General features: G+C 46.2%; 1 protein-coding gene across 1 annotated transcript in view; it reads left to right on the forward strand.

Moving 5' to 3' along the window:
• Window positions 1-948: 948 nt before the first annotated feature.
• Window positions 949-23,136, forward strand: part of LOC112237048 (plastin-3-like) — a 44,125-nt gene continuing 21,937 nt past the window's right edge. The window contains exons 1-9 of the mRNA XM_042303031.1: window positions 949-1,009; window positions 4,720-4,802; window positions 4,852-4,869; window positions 8,685-8,814; window positions 10,551-10,686; window positions 10,825-10,906; window positions 14,099-14,264; window positions 14,415-14,557; window positions 18,524-18,619. Coding sequence (XP_042158965.1) covers window positions 949-1,009; window positions 4,720-4,802; window positions 4,852-4,869; window positions 8,685-8,814; window positions 10,551-10,686; window positions 10,825-10,906; window positions 14,099-14,264; window positions 14,415-14,557; window positions 18,524-18,619 — 915 coding nt within the window. The remainder of the gene's footprint in view (window positions 1,010-4,719; window positions 4,803-4,851; window positions 4,870-8,684; window positions 8,815-10,550; window positions 10,687-10,824; window positions 10,907-14,098; window positions 14,265-14,414; window positions 14,558-18,523; window positions 18,620-23,136) is intronic.

A 23,136-nucleotide genomic window follows, 5' to 3' on the forward strand; every position in this document is an offset into this window, starting at 1 on the left:
TAATTTTATATATATATATATATATATATATATATATATATATATATATATATATATATATATACATACATACATACATACAGTGTTGTAATGATGTGCAAATAGTTAAAAGTACAAAAGGGAAGATAAATAAACATAAATATAGGTTTTCACTTTTCTTGTAGCAACAGGTCACAAATCTTGCTGTAATGATGGCACACTGTTCACAATAGATATGTGAGTTTATCTTTTCATTCCTTGTGGATCTGTGTAATCTGAGGGACATATGTGTCTCTAATATGGTCATACATCTGGCAGGAGGTTAGGAAGTGCAGCTCAGTTTCCACCTCATTTTGTGGGCAGTGAGCACATAGCCTGTCTTCTCTTGAGAGCCATTATTGCCTACGGCGGCCAATAGCAAGGCTATGCTCACTGAGTCTGTAAAGTTTTCCTTAAGTTTGGGTCAGTCACCGTGGTCAGGTATTCTGCCACTGTGTACTCTCTGTTTAGGGCCAAATAGCATTCTAGTTTACTCTGTTTTTTTGTTAATTAATACTTTCCAATGTGTCAAGTAATTATAGTTTATTTTTCTCATGATTTGTTTGGGTCTAATTGTGCTGCTGTCCTGGGGCTCTGTGAGGTCTGTTTGTGTTTGTGAACAGAGCCCCAGGACAGCTTGCTTAGGGGACTCTTCTCCAGGTTCATCTCTCTGTAGGTGATGGCTTTGTTATGGAAGGTTTGGGAATCACTTTCTTTTAGGTGGTTTCAGAATTGAACGTCTCTTTTCTGGATTTGGATTATTAGTGGGCATCGGCCTAATTCTGCTCTGCGTGCATTATATGGTGTTTTACATTGTACACTCGCTCTCTTTTCCTTTCATCATCCCCAACGCTCTATAACCCCCCTCTCTCTTCTCTCATTTTCTCTCTCCCTCTCTCCTGCTTTCCAGACTCAGTGTGATCAGAGGAGATGGCGGGAAAGATACCTAAAGACGAGATGGAGGAGCTCAGAGAGGCCTTCCAGAAAGTTGGTGAGTGCATTCAATACACTACATGACCGAAAGTATGTGGACACCTGTTCGTCGAACATCTCATTCCAAAATCATGGCCATGAATATGGAGTTGCCCCCCCCCCCCCTTTGCTGCCATAGCAGCCTCCACTCTTCTGGGAAGGCTTTCCACTAGATGTTGAAACATTGCTGCGGGGACTTGCTTCTATTCAGCCACCAGAGCATTAGTGAGGTCGGGCACTGATATTGGGGGTGATTAGGCCCGGCTCGCAGTCGGCGTTCCAATTCATCCCAAAGGTGTTTGATGGTGTTGAGGTCAGGGCTCTGTGCAGGCCAGGCAAGTTCTTCCACACCGATCTTGACAAACCATTTCTGTATGGACCTGGCTTTGTGCACAGAGGCATTGTCATGCTGAAACAGGAAAGGGCCTTCCCCAAACTGTTGCCACAAAGTAGGAAGCACAGAATCGTCTAGAATGTCATTGTATGCTGTAGCGTTAAGATTTCCCTTCACTGGAACTAAGGGGCCCGAAACATGAAAAACAGCCCCAGACCATTATGTCTCCTCCACCAAACTTTACAGTTGGCACTATGCATTGGGGCAGGTAGCGTTCTCCTGGCATCCTCCAAACCCAGATTCGTCCGTGGGACTGCCAGATTGTAAAGCGTGATTCATCACTCCAGAAAACGCGTTTCCACTGTTCCAATGGCGGCGAGCTTTACTCCACTCCAGCCGATGCTTGGCATTGTGCATGGTGATCTTAGGCTTGTGTGCTGCTGCTCGGCCATGGAGACCCATTTCATGAAGCTCCCGACGAACAGTCCTTCTGCTGACATTGCTTCCAGAGGCAGGTTGGAAGGGAGTGTTGCAACCAAGGACAAATTATTTTTATGCGCTACGTGCTTCAGCACTCGGTGGTCCCGTTCTCTGAGCTTGTGTGGCCTACCACTTTGCGGCTGAGCCGTTGTTGCTCCAAGATGTTTCTACTTTACAATAACAGCACTAACAGTTGACCGGGGAAGCTCTAGTAGGGAAGAAATTCTACGAACTGACTTGTTGCAAAGGTGACATCCAACGACGGTCCCACGTTGATGTCACAGAGCTTTTCAGTAAGGAGATTATACTGCCAATCTTTGTCTATGGAGATTGCATGGCTGTGTGTTCGATTTTATACACCTGTCAGCAACGGGTGTGGCTGATATAGCTCAATCCAGTAATTTGAAGGGGTGTCATACCTTTGTATAGATAGTGTATAATGTATATGTGCATATACAGTGTATTCAGTGTGAGGTGTTTTCCTCGTGGAAACAGACTGCAAGTGATCCAGTCTGTGATTGTAGTAAATCACAAGATTGTCAAATCTTCCCTCTGATCATGATGTTATTTACAGTTGAAGTCAGAAGTTTACATACATTAACCAAATACATTTAAACTCAGTTTTTCACAATTAATGACATTTAATCCCAGTAAAAATGCTCTGTTTTTAGGTCAGTTAGGATCACCACTTTATTTTAAGAATGTGAAATGTCAGAATAATAGTAGAGAGAATGATTGATTTCAGATTTTATTTCATTCATCACATTCCTAGTGGATCAGAAGTTTTCATACACTCAATTAGTATTTGGTAGCATTGCCTTTAAATTGTTTAACTTGGGTCAAACATTTCAGGTAGCCTTCCACAAGCTTCCCACAATAAGTTGGGTGAATCTTGGCCCATTCCTCCTGACAGAGCTGGTGTAACTGAGTCAGGTTTGTAGGCCTCCTTGCTCACACAAGCTTTTTCAGTTCTGCCCACAAACTTTCTATAGGATTGAGGTCAGGGCTTTGTGATGGCCACTCCAATACCTTGACTTTGTTGTCCTGAAGCCATTTTGCCACAACTTTGGAAGTATGCTTGGGGTTACTGTGCATTTGGAAGACCCATTTGCGACCAAGCTTTAACTTCTTGACTGATGTCTTGAGATGTTGCTTCAATATATCCACATATTTTTTCTCCCTCAAGATGCCATCTATTTTGTGAAGTGCACCAGTCCCTCCTGCAGCAAAGCACCCCCACAACATGATGCTGCCACCCCCGTGCTTCACGGTTGGGATGGTGTTCTTCGGCTTGGAAGCCTCCCCCTTTTTCCTCCAAACATAACAATGGTCATCATGGCCAAACAGATACATTTTTGTTTCATCAGACAAGAGGACATTTCTCCAAGAAGTACGATCTTTGTCCCCATGTGCATTTTGCAAACCGTAGTCTGGCTTTTTTTAATGGCGGTTTTGGAGCAGTGGCTTCTTCCTTGCTGAATGGCCTTTCAGGTTATGTCGATATAAGACTCGTTTTACTGTGGATATAGATACTTTTGTACCTGTTTCCTCCAGCATCTTCACAGGGTCTTTGGCTGTTCTTCTGGGATTGATTTGCACTTTTCGCACGAAAGTACGTTCATCTCTAGGAGACAGAATGCATCTCCTTCCTGAGCGGTATGACGGCTGCGTGGTCCCATGGTGTTTATACTTGCGTACTATTGTTTGAACAGATGAACGTGGTACCTTCAGGCATTTGGAAATTGCTCCCAAGGATGAACCAGACTTGTGGAGGTCTACAATTTTTTTTCTAATGTCTTGGCTGATTTCTTTTGATTTTCCCATGATGTCAAGCAAGGAGGCACTGAGTTTAAAGGTAGGCCTTGACATTTATCCACAGGTACACCTCCAATTGACTAAAATGATGTCAATTAGCCTAGCAGAATCTTCTAAAGCCGTAAAGCTGTTTAAAGGCACAGTCAACTTAGTTTATGTAATCTTCTGACCCACTGGAATTGTGATACAGTGGATTATAAATGAAATAATCTGTTACTTGTGTCATGCACAAAGTAGATGTCCTAACAGACTTGCCAAAGCTATAGTTTGTTAACAAGACATTTGTGGAGTGGTTGAAAAACAAGTTTTAATGACTCCAACATAAGTGTATGTAAACAGTAGACTTCAACTGTACATAACAACACAACTGCTCATTGCTTTCTCTCTCTCTCTCCACACCTTTCTGTCCATTTCTCTCTCTCTCCCTCTCCCCCTTTCTCCCTCTCTCTCTCCCTCCCTCTCCCCCTCTCTCTCTCCCCCTCTCTCCCTCTCTCTCTCCCTCTCCCCCTCTCTCCTTTTCTCCCTCTCTCCCTTTCTCCCTCTCTCCCTCTCCCTCTCCCTCCCTCTCTCCCTTTCTCCCTGTCTCTCTCCCTCCCTCTCCCCCTCTCTCTCTCCCTCCCTCTCCCCCTTTCTCCCCCTTTCTCCCTCTCTCTCTCCCTCCTTCTCCCCCTTTCTCTTTCTCTCTCTCTCTCCCCCTCTCTCCCTCTCCCCCCTCTCTCTCCCTCCCTCCCTCCCTCCCTCCCTCCCTCCCTCCCTCCCTCCCTCCCTCCCTCCCTCCCTCCCTCCCTCCCTCCCTCCCTCCCTCCCTCCCTCCCTCCCTCCCTCCCTCCCCTCTCTGTCTCTCCCCCTCTCTGTCTCTCTCTCCCTCTCTCCCTCTCTCCCCCTCTCTCCCTCCTCCTCTCCCCCCCTCTCTCCCTCTCTCCTATCTTTCTCCCTCCCTCCCTCTCTTCTCCCTCTCTGTCTCTCCCCCTCTCTGTCTCTCCCTCCCTCTCTCCCTCTCTCCCCCTCTCTCTCCCTCCTCCTCTCCCCCTCTCTCCCTCTCTCCTACCTTTCTCCCTCCCTCCCTCTCTTCTCCCTCCCTATCTCCCCTCTCTCTCCAGATACTAACAGTAATGGTTTTATCTGTGACATGGAGCTGACTGACCTGTTTAAAGAAGCTAACCTACCGTTGCCAGGATACAAGGTCAGAGAGATCATAAAAAACTGGACCGCAACAAAGACAACCAGATCAGCTTCGACGGTTCCTCTCGGTGAGTCACACACACACACACACACACACACACACACACACACACACACACACACACACACACACACACACACACACACACACACACACACATCACAACACATCACATCACATCAGCTTTGAAGAGTTGGAAAAGGCTAGAGGCTTAGGGCTAGGGCAATGGGAAGAGGAAGGGGAGAAGTGCCCCGGGGCTACGGTCTAAGGGTTGTTTATGGATGGGACCCTAAGTCTGCATAGGGCTTAGTAAAAGACTCCCTAAATTTTATCAGCATATTGATTGCGCAACCAGGGGTGGAAAAACCTTGGATCATTGTTACTCTAACTTCTGCGACGCATATAAGGCCCTGCCCCGCCCTCCTTTCGGAAAAGCTGACCACGACTCCATTTTGTTGATCCCTGCCTACAGACAGAAACTAAAAAAAGAAGCTCCCACGCTGAGGTCTGTTCAACGCTGGTCTGACCAAGCTGACTCCACACTCCAAGACTGCTTCCATCACGTCGACTGGGAGATGTTTCGTGTTGCGTCAGATAACAACATTAGAACGTGCGTTGAAGATGTCGTTCCCATAGCAACGATTAAAACATTCCCTAACCAGAAGGGAGGAGGTGAGGGCCCTCGGAGTGTGGTGTCAGGAAAATAACCTCACACTCAACGTCAACAAAACTAAGGAGATGATTGTGGACTTCAGGAAACAGCAGAGGGAACACCCCTATCCACATCGATGGAACAGTAGTGGAGAGGGTAGCAAGTTTTAAGTTCCTCGGCATACACATCACAGACAAACTGAATTGGTCCACTCACACAGACAGCATCGTGAAGAAGGCGCAGCAGCGCCTCTTCAACCTCAGGAGGCTGAAGAAATTCGGCTTGTCACCAAAAGCACTCACAAACTTCTACAGATGCACAATCGAGAGCATCCTGGCGGGCTGCATCACCGCCTGGTACGGCAACTGCACCGCCCACAACCGTAAGGCTCTCCAGAGGGTAGTGAGGTCTGCACAACGCATCACCGGGGCAAACTACCTGCCCTCCAGGACACCTACACCACCCGATGTCACAGGAAGGCCGTAAAGATCATCAAGGACAACAACCACCCGAGCCACTGCCTGTTCACCCCGCTATCATCCAGAAGGCGAGGTCAGTACAGGTGCATCAAAGCTGGGACCGAGAGACTGAAAAACAGCTTCTATCTCAAGGCCATCAGACTGTTAAACAGCCATCACTAACATTGAGTGGCTGCTGCCAACACACTGACACTGACACTGACTCAACTCCAGCCACTTTAATAATGGGAATTGATGGGAAATGATGTAAAATATATCACTAGCCACTTTAAACAATGCTACCTAATATAATGTTACATACCCTACATTATTCATCTCATATGCATACGTATATACTGTACTCTATATCATCTACTGCATCCTTATGTAATACATGTATCACTAGCCACTTTAACTATGCCACTTTGTTTACATACTCATCTCATATGTATATACTGTACTCGATACCATCTACTGTATCTTGCCTATGCTGCTCTGTACCATCACTCATTCATATATCTTTATGTACATATTCTTTATCCCCTTACACTGTATAAGACAGTAGTTTTGAAATTGTTAGTTAGATTACTTGTTGGTTATTACTGCATTGTCGGAACTAGAAGCACAAGCATTTCGCTACACTCGCATTAACATCTGCTAACCATGTGTATGTGACAAATAAAATTAGATTAGATTTGATTTGATTTGAAGGTTGTTTCTGAGTCTGCACTCTAAACAGCTTCCATTCTGTTGGGCATGATGAGTCACTAAACAGCTTCCATTCTGTTGGTCATGATGAGTCACTAAACAGCTTCCATTCTGTTGGTCATGATGAGTCACTAAACAGCTTCCATTCTGTTGGTCATGATGAGTCACTAAACAGCTTCCATTCTGTTGGTCATGATGAGTCACTAAACAGCTTCCATTCTGTTGGGCATGATGAGTCACTAAACAGCTTCCATTCTGTTGGGCATGATGAGTCACTAAACAGCTTCCATTCTGTTGGGCATGATGAGTCAGGATCTGATGTCTGGCAGGCTGCCATCTTGGACTGAGTCCTTACATCGCACCACTTAATATGATTACCTCCAAACACACAGACAGACAGACAGACAGACAGACACACACACACACACGCACACACGCACTGGCACACACACACACACACACACACACACACACACACACACACACATGCACTGGCTCACACACACGCACTGGCTCACACACACACACACACACACACACACACACACACACACACACACACACACACACACACACACACACACACACACACACACACACACACACACACACACACACACACACAATGTCTTATAGGCTGTCAGTGTTGCAAGCAGCCAGGGTTCATGGGAAGGACCTATAGTCATTTGTTTGCATTTGCATTCGTTTTTTCAGAGTGGCTTCCGATCCAACATTTCTGGATCCCTGTTCCCGACAGCTAAGGTCCTGAAGCCTCTGTGCATGTGCAGAATTCTTCAGTCTCTGTTCTACTCGTAGAGAACAGGCTACTCTGGTGAATGGTGCTGGTTTCATCCAATTAGATCAGAGCTGAAATATTTGATGATATTATTGAAAATAACAGAACTGAATATACACGGAATAACGCAGATGGAATTTTAAACTGTAAAACTGGAAGAATTATGATTCACGATTGACAGTGAGAAATGTGAAGGGGGTGACCACAGAAATGTGAAGAGGGGGTGACCACAGAAATGTGAAGAGGGGGTGACCACAGAAATGTGAAGAGAGGGTGACCACAGAAATGTGAAGAGAGGGTAACCACATAAATGTGAAGAGAGGGTGACCACAGAAATGTGAAGAGGGTGACCACAGAAATGTGAAGAGGGTGACCACAGAGGTAAAACAGAAGGTGATTCAGCTCTTCCGTTACCTACTGATCCACAGCATGAGGATCTATCAGACATGAGACAGGCTCATGGTCAGGTGATGAGGTCATCCTATCAGACATGAGACAGGCTCACGGTCAGGTGATGAGGTCGTCCTATCAGACATGAGACAGGCTCACGGTCTGGTGATGAGGTCGTCCTATCAGACATGAGACAGGCTCACGGTCAGGTGATGAGGTCGTCCTATCAGACATGAGACAGGCTCACGGCCTGGTGATGAGGTCGTCCTATCAGACATGAGACAGGCTCACGGTCTGGTGATGAGGTTGTCCTATCAGACATGAGACAGGCTCACGGTCTGGTGATGAGGTCGTCCTATCAGACATGAGACAGGCTCACGGTCTGGTGATGAGGTCGCCCTATCAGACATGAGACAGGCTCAAGGTCTGGTGATGAGGTCGTCCTATCAGACATGAGACAGGCTCACGGTCTGGTGATGAGGTCGTCCTATCAGACATGAGACAGGCTCACGGTCTGGTGATGAGGTCGTCCTATCAGACATGAGACAGGCTCACGGTCTGGTGATGAGGTCGTCCTATCAGACATGAGACAGGCTCACGGTCTGGTGATGAGGTCGTCCTATCAGACATGAGACAGGCTCACGGTCTGGTGATGAGGTCGTCCTATCAGACATGAGACAGGCTCACGGTCTGGTGATGAGGTCGTCCTATCAGACATGAGACAGGCTCACGGTCTGGTGATGAGGTCGTCCTATCAGACATGAGACAGGCTCACGGTCTGGTGATGAGGTCGTCCTATCAGACATGAGACAGGCTCATGGTCTGGTGATGAGGTCATCCTATCAGACATGAGACATGTATAACATGTGTTTATACAGATCGCCAAGGAGCTGAAGGGTGATGACATAGCTAAGAGCTTCCGGAAGGCCATCAACAGGAAGGAGGGGATTCTGGCTATAGGAGGAACCAGTGAGCTGTCCAGTGAAGGAACACAACACTCATTCTCAGGTAGCACAGCAGTCTTAGTGTGTTATTAACCCCCAGTGTGGTTGTGTTATTAACCCCCAGTGTGGTTGTGTTATTAACCCCCAGTGTGGTTGTGTTATTAACCCCCAGTGTGGTTGTGTTATTAACCCAGTGTGGTTGTGTTATAAACCCCCAGTGTGGTTGTGTTATTAACCCCCAGTGTGGTTGTGTTATTAACCCCCAGTGTGGTTGTGTCATTAACCCAGTGTGGTTGTGTTATAAACCCCCAGTGTGGTTGTGTTATTAACCCCAGTGTGGTTGTGTTATTAACCCCCAGTGTGGTTGTGTTATTAACCCCCAGTGTGGTTGTGTTATTAACCCAGTGTGGTTGTGTTATTAACCCAGTGTGGTTGTGTTATTAACCCCCAGTGTGGTTGTGTTATTAACCCCCAGTGTGGTTGTGTTATTAACCCCCAGTGTGGTTGTGTTATTAACCCCCAGTGTGGTTGTGTTATTAACCCCCAGTGTGGTTGTGTTATAAACCCCAGTGTGGTTGTGTTATTATTAACCCCCAGTGTGGTTGTGTTATTAACCCCCAGTGTGGTTGTGTTATTAACCCCCAGTGTGGTTGTGTTATTAACCCCCAGTGTGGTTGTGTTATTAACCCCCAGTGTGGTTGTGTTATTAACCCCCAGTGTGGTTGTGTTATTAACCCCCAGTGTGGTTGTGTTATTAACCCCCAGTGTGGTTGTGTTATTAACCCCCAGTGTGGTTGTGTTATTAACCCCCAGTGTGGTTGTGTTATTAACCCCCAGTGTGGTTGTGTTATTAACCCCCAGTGTGGTTGTGTCATTAACCCCGGTGTGGTTGTGTTATTAACCCCCAGTGTGGTTGTGTTATTAACCCCGGTGTGGTTGTGTTATTAACCCCCAGTGTGGTTGTGTTATTAACCCCCAGTGTGGTTGTGTTATTAACCCCCAGTGTGGTTGTGTTATTAACCCCAGTGTGGTTGTGTTATTAACCCCCGGTGTGGTTGTGTTATTAACCCCCAGTGTGGTTGTGTTATTAACCCCGGTGTGGTTGTGTTATTAACCCAGTGTGGTTGTGTCATTAACCCCGGTGTGGTTGTGTTATTAACCCCCAGTGTGGTTGTGTTATTAACCCCCAGTGTGTTTGTGTTATTAACCCCAGTGTGGTTGTGTTATTAACCCCCAGTGTGGTTGTGTTATTAACCCCAGTGTGGTTGTGTTATTAACCCCCAGTGTTGTTGTGTTATTAACCCCAGTGTGGTTGTGTTATTAACCCCAGTGTGGTTGTGTTATTAACCCAGTGTGGTTGTGTTATTAACCCCCAGTGTGGTTGTGTTATTAACCCAGTGTGGTTGTGTTATTAACTCCCAGTGTGGTTGTGTTATTAACCCCCAGTGTGGTTGTGTTATTAACCCCCAGTGTGGTTGTGTTATTAACCCCCAGTGTGGTTGTGTTATTAACCCCGGTGTGGTTGTGTTATTAACCCCCAGTGTGGTTGTGTTATTAACCCCCCAGTGTGGTTGTGTTATTAACCCCCAGTGTGGTTGTGTTATTAACCCCCAGTGTGGTTGTGTTATTAACCCCCAGTGTGGTTGTGTTATTAACCCCCAGTGTGGTTGTGTTATTAACCCCCAGTGTGTTTGTGTTATTAACCCCCAGTGTGGTTGTGTTATTAACCCCCAGTGTGGTTGTGTTATTAACCCCCAGTGTGTTTGTGTTATTAACCCCCAGTGTGGTTGTGTTTTGTAGAGGAGGAGCGTTATGCGTTTGTTAACTGGATCAATGCAGCGCTGGAGAAGGACCCTGACTGTAAACACGTCCTCCCTATGAACCCCAACACCCCCAACAGTTTGTTCACTGCTGTAGGAGATGGCATCATCCTCTGGTGAGAACACACACACATTGTTTTTCTGTCATCTTAGCAGACGCTCTGATCCACAGCAACTTACAGGAACAATGAAGTGCCACACATCACCATCCCCACCAGTTGACTGCAATGTCTGTCTCTCCTGTTGTCCTGCAGTAAAATGATCAACCTGTCAGTCCCAGACACCATTGATGAGAGGACAATCAATAAGAAGAAGCTCACTCCCTTCACCATACAGGTGGGTTAAAGAGCTCTAACTCCCTTCACCATACAGGTGGGTTAAAGAGCTCTAACTCCCTTCACCATACAGGTGGGTTAAAGAGCTCTAACTCCCTTCACCATACAGGTGGGTTAAAGAGCTCTAACTCCCTTCACCATACAGGTGGGTTAAAGAGCTCTAACTCCCTTCACCATACAGGTGGGTTAAAGAGCTCTAACTCCCTTCACCATACAGGTGAGTTAAAGAGCTCTAACTCCCTTCACCATACAGGTGGGTTAAAGAGCTCTAACTCCCTTCACCATACAGGTGGGTTAAAGAGCTCTAACTCCCTTCACCATACAGGTGAGTTAAAGAGCTCTAACTCCCTTCACCATACAGGTGGGTTAAAGAGCTCTAACTCCCTTCACCATACAGGTGGGTTAAAGAGCTCTAAATGCATTAAGAAGGAAAGAAATTCCACAAATGAACTTTTAACAAGGCACACCTGTCGATTGAAATGCGTTCTAGGTGACTACCTCATGAAGCTGGTTGAGAAATGCCAAGTGTGCAAAGCTTTTTTTTTGTCAGGTGATGGTCTCTGGTTAATATAGCACTGTACCAGGGGATGGTCTGGTTAATATAGCACTGTACCAGGGGATGGTATAGCACTGTACCAGGGGATGGTCTGGTTAATATAGCACTGTACCAGGGGATGGTCTGGTTAATATAGCACTGTACCAGGGGATGGTCTGGTAAATATAGCACTGTACCAGGGGATGGTCTGGTTAATATAGCACTGTACCAGGGGATGGTCTGGTTAATATAGCACTGTGCCAGGGGATGGTCTGGTTAATATAGCACTGTGCCAGGGGATGGTCTGGTTAATATAGCACTGTGCCAGGGGATGGTCTGGGTAATATAGCACTGTACCAGGGGATGGTCTGGTTAATATAGCACTGTACCAGGGGATGGTCTGGTTACTATAGCACTGTGTCAGGGGATGGTCTGGTTAATATAGCACTGTGCCAGGGGATGGTCTGGTTAATATAGCACTGTGCCAGGGGATGGTCTCGTTAATATAGCACTGTGCCAGGGGATGGTCTGGTTAATATAGCACTGTGCCAGGGGATGGTCTGGTTAATATAGCACTGTGCCAGGGGATGGTCTGGTTAATATAGCACTGTGCTAGGGGATGGTCTGGTTAATATAGCACTGTGCCAGGGGATGGTCTGGTTAATATAGCACTGTACCAGGGGATGGTCTGGGTAATATAGCACTGTACCAGGGGATGGTCTGGTTAATATAGCACTGTGCCAGGGGATGGTCTGGGTAATATAGCACTGTGTCAGGGGATGGTCTGGTTAATATAGCACTGTGCCAGGGGATGGTCTGGTTAATATAGCACTGTGCCAGGGGATGGTCTGGTTAATATAGCACTGTGCCAGGGGATGGTCTGGTTAATATAGCACTGTGCCAGGGGATGGTCTGGTTAATATAGCACTGTACCAGGGGATGGTCTGGTTAATATAGCACTGTGCCAGGGGATGGTCTGGTTAATATAGCACTGTACCAGGGGATGGTCTGGTTAATATAGCACTGTACCAGGGGATGGTCTGGTTAATATAGCACTGTGCCAGGGGATGGTCTGGTTAATATAGCACTGTACCAGGGGATGGTCTGGTTAATATAGCACTGTACCAGGGGATGGTCTGGTTAATATAGCACTGTACCAGGGGATGGTCTGGTTAATATAGCACTGTGCCAGGGGATGGTCTGGTTAATATAGCACTGTACCAGGGGATGGTCTGGTTAATATAGCACTGTACCAGGGGATGGTCTGGTTAATATAGCACTGTGCCAGGGGATGGTCTGGTTAATATAGCACTGTACCAGGGGATGGTCTGGTTAATATAGCACTGTACCAGGGGATGGTCTGGTTAATATAGCACTGTACCAGGGGATGGTCTGGTTAATATAGCACTGTGCCAGGGGATGGTCTGGTTAATATAGCACCATGCCAGGGGATGGTCTGGTTAATATAGCACTGTGCCAGGGGATGGTCTGGTTTATATAGCACTGTACCAGGGGATGGTCTGGTTAATATAGCACTGTGTCAGGGGATGGTCTGGTTAATATAGCACTGTACCAGGGGATGGTCTGGTTAATATAGCACTGTACCAGGGGATGGTCTGGTTAATATAGCACTGTACCAGGGGATGGTCTGGTTAATATAGCACTGTACCAGGGGATGGTCTGGTTAATATAGCACTGTACCAGGGGATGGTCTGGTTAATATAGCACTGTACCAGGGGATGGTCTGGTTAATATAGCACTGTACCAGGGGATGGTCTGGTTAATATAGCACTGTGCCAGGGGATGGTCTGGTTAATATAGCACTGTACCAGGGGATGGTCTGGTTAATATAGCACTGTACCAGGGGATGGTCTGTGTGGAAGATTAGGTTTCTTACGTTCCCATTTTTGCAGTCGTCAGCAAAACATGTCTCTGGATTGTCTATGAGGAGCTTCTTTTTGTAGTCTTTCCGAGCTTCTCATTTTTTACATCCAAGGGGTACCGTGTTGAGATGACCTCTGGGAAGCCATGGAGCAGGGCCACTGACTGAGGGAGGAAACTCTGCTGCCCTTGTTGGGCTCAAGGGCTTTGACACCTCTCCTCACCTCACCTCTAATTGCAGCCTTATCTTTTATGTCCTAGCAAGCTTGGTAGCCTTAGCTTAACATTCAGTCCTTATAAAGTAGAATTGATTGTTGTGATAGATTTTTTCTCCTTGGGTTTAAAAGTAGTTTCAGACTAAACATTACTCACTCAGTTCCAAGTTGGATGGTATTTTCAGGTTTCTGTTGTGCTTCTTTTGCTGGTCGTTGGTTTGCCAGATCATTTGCTGAATGGGAATAAGAGTCTTTTGCAGTAGGAATCCTTCCAGGTCATTTTATCCAAAATCAGGTTGTCGGTTTGGCGTTTTGATTTGAAGTGAAGGTTATGATGTATCCAATTCTAAATCTATCTTTTTTTATTTTTTTGTAAAAACATGCTGAAAATTTCAGTGAATCTGCTCATGACCCCTCTCTCTCTCTCTCTCTCTCTGTCTCTCTCTCTGTCTCTGTCTTTGTCTCTCTCTCTGTCTCTCTCTCTCTCTGTCTCGCTCTCTCTCTGTCTCTCTCTCTCTCTCTCTGTCTCTCTCTCTCTCTCTCACACTCCTTTCTCCTACAGGAGAATCTCAACCTGGCTCTGAATTCTGCCTCTGCTATTGGTTGTCATGTAGTGAACATCGGAGCTCTGGATCTGAGAGAGGGGAAACCACATCTGGTACTGGGCCTGCTGTGGCAAATCATCAAGATAGGGCTGTTCGCTGATATAGAACTCAGTAGGAACGAAGGTACACACACACACACACACACACACACACACACACACACACACACACACACACACACACACACACACACACACACACACACACACACACAGGTAGGGTAGTGTTAACGTCTCTGTGTGTGTATGGTGTGTGTATGGTGTGTGTGTGTAGCCCTAGCTGCGTTGCTGCGTGAGGGAGAGAGTCTGGAGGATTTGATGAAGCTGTCTCCTGAAGAGCTTCTGCTCCGCTGGGCTAACTTTCACCTAGAGAATGCTGGCTTCAGCAAGATCAACAACCTCTCCTCTGACATCAAGGTAACCTCTGACCTTTTTCCCTGACCTCTTTTCCTAAACACAATCCTAACCCAAGTTCAACATCTTTAAATGATCTGATTCACCAACCTGCTAATTGCTTTATGCTACTAGTCAAAGTGCAGGCTCTCAACAGTATGTTACATGATACCAGAGAATATCTCCCTTACTGCCTGCCCTGCCCAGTTTTCTCTCTCTCTCTCTCTCTCTCTCTCTCTCTCTCTCTCTCTCTCTCTCGTATTAAATATATATAAATATATAGATGTCGGGAAGTTTACATACACTTATGTTGGAGTCATTAAAACTTGTTTTTCAACCACTCCACAAATGTCTTGTTAACAAACTATAGCTTTGGCATGTCTGTTAGGACATCTACTTTGTGCATGACACAAGTAACAGATTATTTCATTTATAATCCACTGTATCACAATTCCAGTGAGTCAGAAGATTACATAAACTAAGTTGACTGTGCCTTTAAACAGCTTTATGGCTTTAGAAGATTCTGATAGGCTAATTGACATCATTTTAGTCAATTGGAGGTGTACCTGTGGATGTATTTCAAGGCCTACCTTCAAACTCAGTGCCTCTTTGCTTGACATCATGGGAAAATCAAAAGAAATCAGCTAAGACCTTAGAAAAAAAAGAAATTTCCAAACGCCTTAAGGTACCACGTTCATCTGTACAAACAATAGTACGCAAGTATAAACACCATGGGACCACGCAGCCGTCATACCGCTCAGGAAGGAGACGGGTTCTGTCTCCTAGAGATGAACGTACTTTGGTGTGAAAATTGCAAATCAATCCCAGAACAACAGCTAAAGTCCTTGTGAAGATGCGGGAGGAAACGGGTACAAAAGTATCTATATCCACAGTAAAACGAGTCCTATATCGACATAACCTGAAAGGCCATTCAGCAAGGAAGAAGCCACTGCTCCAAAACTGTCATAAAAAAAGCCAGACTACGGTTTGCAACTGCACATGGGGACAAAGATCGCACTTCTTGGAGAAATGTCCTCTGGTTTGATGAAACAAAAATGTATCTGTTTGGCCATGATGACCATTGTTATGTTTGGAGGAAAAAGGGGGAGGCTTCCAAGCCGAAGAACACCATCCCAACCGTGAAGCACGGGGGTGGCAGCATTATGTTGTGGGGGGCTTTGCTGCAGGAGGGACTGGTGCACTTCACAAAATAGATGGCATCATGAGGTAGGAAAATTATGTGGATATATTGAAGCAACATCTCAAGACATCAGTCAGGAAGTTAAAGCTTGGTTGCAAATGGGTCTTCCAAATGCACAGTAACCCCAAGCATACTTCCAAAGTTGTGGCAAAATGGCTTAAGGACAACAAAGTCAAGGTATTGGAGTGGCCATCACAAAGCCCTGACCTCAATCCTCTAGAAAGTTTGTGGGCAGAACTGAAAAAGCGTGTGCGAGCAAGGAGGCCTACAAACCTGACTCTGTTACACCAGCTCTGTCAGGAGGAATGGGCCAAGATTCACCCAACTTATTGTGGGAAGCTTGTGGAAGGCTACCCGAAACGTGTGACCCAAGTTAAACAATTTAAAAGCAATGCTACCAAATACTAATTGAGTGTATTTAAACTTCTGACCCAAATGTATATATATATCTTATTCTAAAAAAACATATTGTTTCATCCCCGTCAATCTACACACAATACCCCATAATGAAAAAGCAATAACTATTTAAAAAAACAATTGCTCATTATTATAATAATTTTTTTAATGAAATAACTGAAATATCACATTTACATAAGTATTCCGACACTTTACTCAGTACTTCATTGAAGCACCTTTGGCAACAATTACAGCCTTGAGTCTTCTTGGGTATGACACTACAAGCTTGACACACCTGTATTTGGGGAGTTTCTCCCATTCTTCTCTGCAGATCCTCTCAAGCTCTGTCAGGTTGGATGGGGAGAGTTGCTGCATAGCTATTTTCAGGGAACTCCAGAGATGTTTAAATCAGGTTCAAGTCCGGGCTCTGGCCAGGTCACTCAAGGACATTCAGAGACTTGCCTCGAAGCCACTCCTGTGTTGTCTTGGCTGTGTGCTTATTGTCATTTTCCAGTTGGAAGGTGAACCTTCACCCCAGTCTGAGGTCCTGACCACTTTGGAGCAGGTTTTCATCAAGGATCTCTCTGTACTTTGCTCCGTTCATCTTTTCCTCAATCCTGACTAGTCTCCCAGTCCCTGCTGCTGAAAAACATGCCCACAGCATGATGCTGCCACCACCATGCTTCATTGTAGGGATGGTGCCAGGTTTCCTCCAGATGTGACGCTTGGCATGCAGGTCAACGAGTTCAATCTTGGTTTCATCAGACCAGAGAATCTTGTTTCTCGTGTTCTAAGAATCTTTACATGCCTTTTGGCAAACTCCAAGCTGGCTGTCATGTGCCTTTTACTGAGGAGTGGCTTCCGTCTGGCCACTCTACCATAAAGGCCTAATTGGTGAAGTGCTGCAGAGATGGTTGTCCTTCTGGAAGATTCTCCCATCTCCACAGAGAAGCTCTGGAGCTCTGTCAGAGTGACCATTGAGTTCATGGTCACCTCCCTGACCAAGACCCTTCTCCCCCGATTGCTCAGTTTGGCTGGGCAGCCAGCTCTAGGAAGAGTCTTGGTGGTTCCAACCTTCTTCCATTAAAGAATGATGGAGGCCACTGTGTTCTTGGAGACCTTCAATGCTGCAGAAATGTTTTGCTACCCTTCCCCAGATCTGTTCCTTGACACAATCCTGTCTCGGAGCTCTACGGATAATTCCTTCCACCTCATGGCTTCGTTTTTGCTCTGACATGCCCTGTCAACTGTGGAACCTTATATAGACAGTTGTGTGCCTTTCCAAATCATGTCCAATCAATTGAATTTACCACAGGTGGACTCCAACAAGTTATAGAAACATCTCAAAGATTATCAATGGAAACAGGATGCATCTGAGCGGAATTTCGAGTCTAATAGCGAAGGGTCTGAATACTTATGTAGATAAGGTATTTCTGTTTTAAAAAATATATAAATTAGCAAATTTGTCATTGTGGGGTATTATGATGTCATCATGGGGTATTGTGATGTCATCATGGGGTACTGTGATGTCATCGTGGGGTATTGTGTGTAGATTGCTGAGGAAGAAAACAATTCAATGAATTTTAGAATAAGGCTGTAATGTAACAAAATGTGGAAAAAGTCACGGGGTCTGAATACTTTCTGAATGTGCTGTATATATGTCTCTCCTCTCTTTCTCCTTCACCTCTCCTTCAACTGCCTGTATGTAAATGTCAACTGCCTCAGTCAGTCTGATGAATCACCTAGTTATCTCTCTCTTTTTATCTCTGTCTCATTTCTCTGTCTCCCTGTCTCTCTCCATGTCTGTCTCAGTTCTCTGTCTCCTTTTCTCTCTCCATGTCTGTCTCATTTATCTCTCTCCTTTTCTCTCTCCCTGTCTGTCTCTGTCTAATTTCTCTGTCTAATTTCTCTGTGTCTGTCTCGGTCTCATTTCTCTGTCTCCCTGTCTCTCTCCATGTCTGTCTCATTTCTCTGTCACCTTTTCTCTCTCCCTGTCTGTCTCATTTCTCTCTCTCTCCTTTTCTCTCTTCCTGTCTGTCTCTGTCTAATTTCTCTGTCTATTTTATCTGTCTGTCTCATTTCTCTGTCTCCCTGTCTCTCTCCATGTCTCTCTGTCTACCTTTCTGTTTCTGTCTCATTTCTCTGTCTCTCTCTCCCTGTCTACCTGTCATGCCTCTGTGTCTCCTGCCATGCTTCAGACAGTATCAGACTTCTTTAACTTAGTGAAGGTACTGTAATGAATGTTGAACTCTCTTTGACATCAACGTCCTTCCTTATAATTTAATGTATTTCTCTGACTTGAATTCCGACATGTTTATGTGTTCTGTGTTGTCCTGAGGAGTATAACACTGTGTTTCCTAGCTGGAGAGTAACTCTCTGACTGTCTCCTGCAGGACTCTAGGGCTTACTATCACCTGCTGAACATGATCGCTCCTGACGGCAGCAAAGAGAACGAGCAACGCATTGAGATCAACATGTCTGGATACAATGTGAGTCCCTCTTCAAATCAACATGTCTGGATACAATCTATATACTGTATAGGGTCAGTTCCAGGGTCAGTTCTAATACCATATTAACAATGTACAGGGATACTGGAGTGATGGAGGTAGATATGTATAGGGAGAAGGAGACAGGGATACTGGAGTGATGGAGTTAGATGTGTATAGGGAGAAGGAGACAGGGATACTGGAGTGATGGAGGTAGATGTGTATAGGGGGAAGGAGACAGGGATACTGGAGTGATGGAGTTAGATGTGTATAGGGAGAAGGAGACAGGGATACTGGAGTGATGGAGGTAGATGTGTATAGGGGGAAGGAGACAGGGATACTGGAGTGATGGAGGTAGATGTGTATAGGGGTAAGGAGACAGGGATACTGGAGTGATGGAGGGAGATATGTATAGGGGGAAGGAGACAGGGATACTGGAGTGATGGAGGTAGATATGTATAGGGGGAAGGAGACAGGGATACTGGAGTGATGGAGGTAGATGTGTATAGGGGGAAGGAGACAGGGATACTGGAGTGATGGAGGTAGATATGTATAGGGGGACAGGGATACTGGAGTGATGGAGTTAGATGTGTATAGGGGGAAGGAGACAGGGATACTGGAGTGATGGAGGTAGATATGTATAGGGGGAAGGAGACAGGGATACTGGAGTGATGGAGGTAGATATGTATAGGGGGACAGGGATACTGGAGTGATGGAGGTAGATGTGTATAGGGGGAAGGAGACAGGGATACTGGAGTGATGGAGGTAGATATGTATAGGGGGAAGGAGACAGGGATACTGGAGTGATGGAGGTAGATATGTATAGGGGGACAGGGATACTGGAGTGATGGAGGGAGATATGTATAGGGGGAAGGAGACAGAGATACTGGAGTGATGGAGGTAGATGTGTATAGGGAGAAGGAGACAGGAATACTGGAGTGATGGAGTTAGATGTGTATAGGGAGAAGGAGACAGGGATACTGGAGTGATGGAGGTAGATATGTATAGGGGGAAGGAGACAGGGATACTGGAGTGATGGAGGTAGATATGTATAGGGGGAAGGAGACAGGGATACTGGAGTGATGGAGGTAGATATGTATAGGGGGAAGGAGACAGGGATACTGGAGTGATGGAGGTAGATATGTATAGGGGGAAGGAGACAGGGATACTGGAGTGATGGAGGTAGATGTGTATAGGGGGAAGGAGACAGGGATACTGGAGTGATGGAGGTAGATGTGTATAGGGGGAAGGAGACAGGGATACTGGAGTGATGGAGGTAGATATGTATAGGGGGACAGGGATACTGGAGTGATGGAGGGAGATGTGTATAGGGGGAAGGAGACAGGGATACTGGAGTGATGGAGGTAGATATGTATAGGGGGAAGGAGACAGGGATACTGGAGTGATGGAGGTAGATATGTATAGGGGAAGGGGGACAGGGATACTGGAGTGATGGAGGTAGATGTGTATAGGGGGAAGGAGACAGGGATACTGGAGTGATGGAGGTAGATATGTATAGGGGGAAGGAGACAGGGATACTGGAGTGATGGAGGTAGATATGTATAGGGGGACAGGGATACTGGAGTGATGGAGGGAGATATGTATAGGGGGAAGGAGACAGGGATACTGGAGTGATGGAGGTAGATATGTATAGGGAGAAGGAGACAGGGATACTGGAGTGATGGAGGTAGATGTGTATAGGGAGAAGGAGACAGGGATACTGGAGTGATGGAGGTAGATATGTATAGGGGGAAGGAGACAGGGATACTGGAGTGATGGAGGTAGATGTGTATAGGGGGAAGGAGACAGGGATACTGGAGTGATGGAGGTAGATGTGTATAGGGGGAAGGAGACAGGGATACTGGAGTGATGGAGGTAGATGTGTATAGGGGGAAGGAGACAGGGATACTGGAGTGATGGAGGTAGATGTGTATAGGGGGAAGGAGACAGGGATACTGGAGTGATGGAGGTAGATGTGTATAGGGGGAAGGAGACAGGGATACTGGAGTGATGGAGGTAGATATGTATAGGGGGACAGGGATACTGGAGTGATGGAGGGAGATGTGTATAGGGGGAAGGAGACAGGGATACTGGAGTGATGGAGGTAGATATGTATAGGGGGAAGGAGACAGGGATACTGGAGTGATGGAGGTAGATATGTATAGGGGGACAGGGATACTGGAGTGATGGAGGTAGATGTGTATAGGGGGAAGGGATACTGGAGTGATGGAGGGAGATATGTATAGGGGCAAGGAGACAGGGATACTGGATTGATGGAGGTAGATATGTATAGGGGGACAGGGATACTGGAGTGATGGAGGTAAATATGTATAGGGGGAAGGATATACAGGGATACTGTAGTGATGGAGGTAGATATGTATAGGGGGAAGGAGACAGGGATACTGGAGTGATGGAGGTAGGTATGTATAGGGGGACAGGGATACTGGAGTGATGGAGGTAAATATGTATAGGGGGAAGGATATACAGGGATACTGTAGTGATGGAGGTAGATATGTATAGGGGGACAGGGATACTGGAGTGATGGAGGTAGGTATGTATAGGGGGAAGGAGACAGGGATACTGGAGTGATGGAGGTAGATATGTATAGGGGGAAGGAGACAGGGATACTGGAGTGATGGAGGTAGATATGTATAGGGGGACAGGGATACTGGAGTGATGGAGGTAGATGTGTATAGGGGGAAGGAGACAGGGATACTGGAGTGATGGAGGTAGATATGTATAGGGGGAAGGAGACAGGGATACTGGAGTGATGGAGGTAGATATGTATAGGGGGACAGGGATACTGGAGTGATGGAGGTAGATGTGTATAGGGGGAAGGAGACAGGGATACTGGAGTGATGGAGGTAGATATGTATAGGGAGAAGGAGACAGGGATACTGGAGTGATGGAGGTAGATATGTATAGGGAGAAGGAGACAGGGATACTGGAGTGATGGAGGTAGATATGTATAGGGGTAAGGAGACAGGGATACTGGAGTGATGGAGGTAGATATGTATAGGGAGAAGGAGACAGGGATACTGGAGTGATGGAGGTAGATATGTATAGGGGGAAGGAGACAGGGATACTGGAGTGATGGAGGTAGATATGTATAGGGAGAAGGAGACAGGGATACTGGAGTGATGGAGGTAGATATGTATAGGGGACAGGGATACTGTAGTGATGGAGGTAGATATGTATAGGGGGACAGGGATAATGTAGTGATGGAGGTAGATATGTATAGGGAGAAGGAGACAGGGATACTGGAGTGTTGGAGGTAGATATGTATAGGGGGACAGGGATACTGGAGTGATGGAGGTAGATATGTATAGGGAGAAGGAGACAGGGATACTGGAGTGATGGAGGTAGATATGTATAGGGGGAAGGAGACAGGGATACTGGAGTGATGGAGGTAGATATGTATAGGGGGACAGGGATACTGTAGTGATGGAGGTAGATATGTATAGGGGGAAGGAGACAGGGATACTGGAGTGATGGAGGTAGATATGTATAGGGGTAAGGAGACAGGGATACTGGAGTGATGGAGGTAGATATGTATAGGGGGAAGGAGACAGGGATACTGTAGTGATGGAGGTAGATATGTATAGGGGGAAGGAGACAGGGATACTGGAGTGATGGAGGTAGATATGTATAGTGGGAAGGAGACGGATACTGGAGTGATGGAGGTAGATATGTATAGGGGGAAGGACACAGGGATACTGTAGTGATGGAGGTAGATATGTATAGTGGGAAGGAGACGGATACTGGAGTGATGGAGGTAGATATGTATAGGGGGACACAGATACTGGAGTAATGGAGGGAGATATGTATAGGGGCAAGGAGACAGGGACACTGGATTGATCGAGGTAGATATGTATAGGGGGACAGGGATACTGGAGTGATGGAGGTAAATATGTATAGGGGGAAGGAGACAGGGATACTGTAGTGATGGAGGTAGATATGTATAGGGGGAAGGAGACAGGGATACTGGAGTGATGGAGGTAGGTATGTATAGGGGGAAGGAGACAGGGATACTGGAGTGATGGAGGTAGATATGTATAGGGGGAAGGACACAGGGATACTGTAGTGATGGAGGTAGATATGTATAGGGGGAAGGAGACAGGGATACTGGAGTGATGGAGGTAGATATGTATAGGGGGAAGGAGACGGATACTGGAGTGATGGAGGTAGATATGTATAGGGGGACAGGGATACTGGAGTGATGGAGGGAGATATGTATAGGGGCAAGGAGACAGGGATACTGGATTGATGGAGGTAGATATGTATAGGGGGACAGGGATACTGGAGTGATGGAGGTAAATATGTATAGGGGGAAGGAGACAGGGATACTGTAGTGATGGAGGTAGATATGTATAGGGGGAAGGAGACAGGGATACTGGAGTGATGGAGGTAGGTATGTATAGGGGGAAGGAGACAGGGATACTGGAGTGATGGAGGTAGATATGTATAGGGGGAAGGACACAGGGATACTGTAGTGATGGAGGTAGATATGTATAGGGGGA

The sequence above is a fragment of the Oncorhynchus tshawytscha genome, linkage group LG21, assembly GCF_018296145.1.
Source record: "Oncorhynchus tshawytscha isolate Ot180627B linkage group LG21, Otsh_v2.0, whole genome shotgun sequence".
Lineage (NCBI taxonomy): Eukaryota > Metazoa > Chordata > Actinopteri > Salmoniformes > Salmonidae > Oncorhynchus > Oncorhynchus tshawytscha.